The sequence below is a fragment of the Pterocles gutturalis genome, unplaced genomic scaffold (genome assembly GCF_000699245.1).
Source record: "Pterocles gutturalis isolate BGI_N339 unplaced genomic scaffold, ASM69924v1 scaffold8653, whole genome shotgun sequence".
Lineage (NCBI taxonomy): Eukaryota > Metazoa > Chordata > Aves > Pterocliformes > Pteroclidae > Pterocles > Pterocles gutturalis.
Window position 1 is genome coordinate 54904 of NW_010117965.1, and position 2988 is coordinate 57891.

The 2988-nt window shown below is 37.8% G+C and overlaps 1 protein-coding gene across 1 annotated transcript in view; it reads right to left on the minus strand.

The window, feature by feature from the left end:
• Nucleotides 1-2906: 2906 nt before the first annotated feature.
• BHLHE23 (basic helix-loop-helix family, member e23) overlaps nt 2907-2988 on the minus strand; it is a gene marked incomplete at its 5' end in the record, with an annotated part of 345 nt that continues 263 nt past the window's right edge. The window contains one exon of the mRNA XM_010076020.1: nt 2907-2985. Coding sequence (XP_010074322.1) covers nt 2907-2985 — 79 coding nt within the window. The remainder of the gene's footprint in view (nt 2986-2988) is intronic.

Below are 2988 nucleotides of genomic sequence, written 5' to 3' on the forward strand. Positions count from 1 at the left end.
AAGAGCTGAGATCCTGCAAGTCTCACGACTGAACTTTCTGATTAACTGAGAAGTTAGTCAACTCTGTTCCAGTTTAATATTAATTTGTTTGTTGCAGGAAAAGTTATGACTGGACTTTTTACTTCTGAATGAAAAAACCTGTACTTCAACGTCAATCTTAATAACGATTTACAGGCTCCTCTAGTATTGCTTTGATAAGTTCTACATTTCTGTTTTTAATACCTACCATTTTAACAGTACTCAGATACTCAAGCTTGCTATTTTTTCTATCAGTTTTCTTTAATGCAGGTTTTATCCTCTGTGTTTGAAATTCCATGTTTAGCCTCCTGAGATCATTTAATTCAAAGTCAGCTCTCACAGAGCCTCCTGAATAACTCAAGGACTCTCAGAAGGTGGATTTTTAGGATTCTAGGTAGATACAGTAATATGAGCAGGCTTTTTACTCATGTAAATTACAGGAAAAGAATTAAACAATCACTATACTAAAAAACATTGTTCCAAAAATAGCTTGTCTCTAAGACTATGAAGACTTTTTTTAGGTTCTGAAATTAGTGAGCCAATTTTTTTGGCTGTAATTATTTGAGAATGAAGCAATTATAAATTCCATTATTATTAGTGTAATTCTTCTACCAAACCAAACTCATATTTAATATTCATCTGTTAAATACTTTATTCTCCAACTATTTCAGTTTTGGTGAAAAATGAACAATTAAACTAAACTCCATTTAAATATTCCCAGCTACTCTTCTATAATTTTAACCAGAAGTAATAAACATTTACCTAAAAATCATGATTCTATATTAAACTGACCCCTTTTTCAAAATATTATCTAGCAACAACTCAGTCTGCAAAATTTTAAATGACCTTTGCTGATTTGCAGTTTCCAGACATTTTTGCTTCAGTAGTGGTTTGGGTCGGCTTTCGTTTCAGCCGATGCCTTTAAAGAGCATTTTCAAGATTTTCTCCTATGGAAAAAGGTACAATGGACAAACTGGACTGTAAAACTGCTGTAAAAAAAAGAAGAAATAAAGATAAAAAAATGGAAATGAGCAGGAACCACTTTTAAACATTTGTCTTTATGAATGAGGCTTAATCACACACTTCGCTTTCCAAACACAAAAAGTCTTTTGGAAATGTATTAATTAAAATTAAGTGCCATAGACAAGCGGCTTTAGAGGGATGGCAGTCCTTTTCAAATTAGCATAAGACTAGCGACAGGCATGGAAATTGGTTTAATAACCCTAAATAGTTACACCCCACTCCTAACACAAATGGCCACGGACAGCTCGAGCCCCTCGGGCTGCGACTGTACCAGTTTATGCGGTTGCTCTGACATCGGGTGGGTAATTCCAATCTGAAGAGAAACCACTGAATGCACCTCAATTATTATTATTATTATATAATGACTAGTGAAGCATACAAGGCACCAAAGCATTAAACATCATAAACCAGAAAACCAAAGTAAACCAACACAAGCAACACCAAAATCTCAGCCAGCGAGGGACTCACTTTGTAACTTGTACTAACACAGTCGGTACTTGGTGAGATATTATTAGTTCAGCTGTGATATTAAATGGCCCAAACCCCACACAGGTCTAGGGTCAAGCTGCAGATATAACAGAAAACCAAGCCAAAGGGATAAGCAGAGTCTTTAAGCGATTTCCTTCCCTGCCATGTTTTCCATGGGTGTCCTCGGAGCTAAGCTGGATCCTACGATAACCCCTTTCAAACACCACTTTCAGGGCACAGCATCCTCCAGCAAGGGCCAAAATACACAAGCTAAATTTTTACCTACTTAACTTTAAACATTTTTTTGTGTGTGTGCTCATGATTCATGAGAAACTGGAGAAAACACAAATCTCTGCAGATAAGGAGCCAAATGTCCACAAGCTTTTTCCAAGTATTCCAATCATTCACCTAATTTCACAACCCTGCTCCTCTGCTGAAGACTGCCACATGCATCTCTGCTTTACCTTACTTCAGCGGGGGCTTTGCTGTGACTGCCAGCTGGTTTGAGAGACATGTAGGACAGAGAAAGTGGTTATTCATGTCTTTTATTTATTATAAACACATATAAATATGTTAAGTGACCTTTTGTTTTGTTTACCATGATGAGTAATGACTTTAGAAAAATCATCTGGAAGACTCAACCAAGCTGAGAAACAGGCAAAAAGCAAGCATCAGCATACAATCACAGGCTCATCTCAGTTCAAGAACAGGTTAATTTCTCCTTTTTTTTTTTTTTTTTTTTTTTTTTTTTTGAGCAAAAAAGCATCTTGTTTTGAAACATCTATTGTTTTATGAAGAGCACCAAACTTCCCCCCTCCATGAGCTGACCAAATGACATTTTCATTGGGATTTGCAGGTGCAGTCCAACCCCAGCTGGCTACATAAGACACCCCCTGCCACCATTCTGAAACATTGCATAGTTCTGCAGCTGGATTTTGCTTTCTACCCCTTCTTTTAAGCTATTTTTAAGACAAGTTGATCATGCCAATGAAAACTCACTGAGGTTTTTCCATTTCCAGATAGCTCTCCCTCCCTATTTTGCTACAGTTTAGCTTAAAAACTGCTCAAAAACTTCATGAATCAAACATAGCAGAGAAGCTATGTTACACTCACAGTCCCCTAACAGGCTGGGAAGGAAATAACTCTACAGATGAAGTTGCATGTGGGGGTTAACTAAACAAAGTTGAAAGCGGGTGGTTTTGGGGTCCATGTAAACTGCCAAATATTTCCAAAACGGGATGTGGGAAGGGAAGTATTTAAGAGAAGCAAACAAAAAGAAAAAAACCCAGACTTAACTGATGGTAGGAAGGCAGGGCTGATGATAGTGGAAAGAAAAGTGCACAGAAAAAAAATAAATAAAATAAACCCCCCCAAAAAAAGCCCAAAGAAGCCAGAAGTCAAGGCTTGTCATTGCAGTGTTTGCAGAGGGCGGAGGCGGCTCCCGTGAAGGCAGTGCATTTCTCGGGGCAGCCGGGCAAG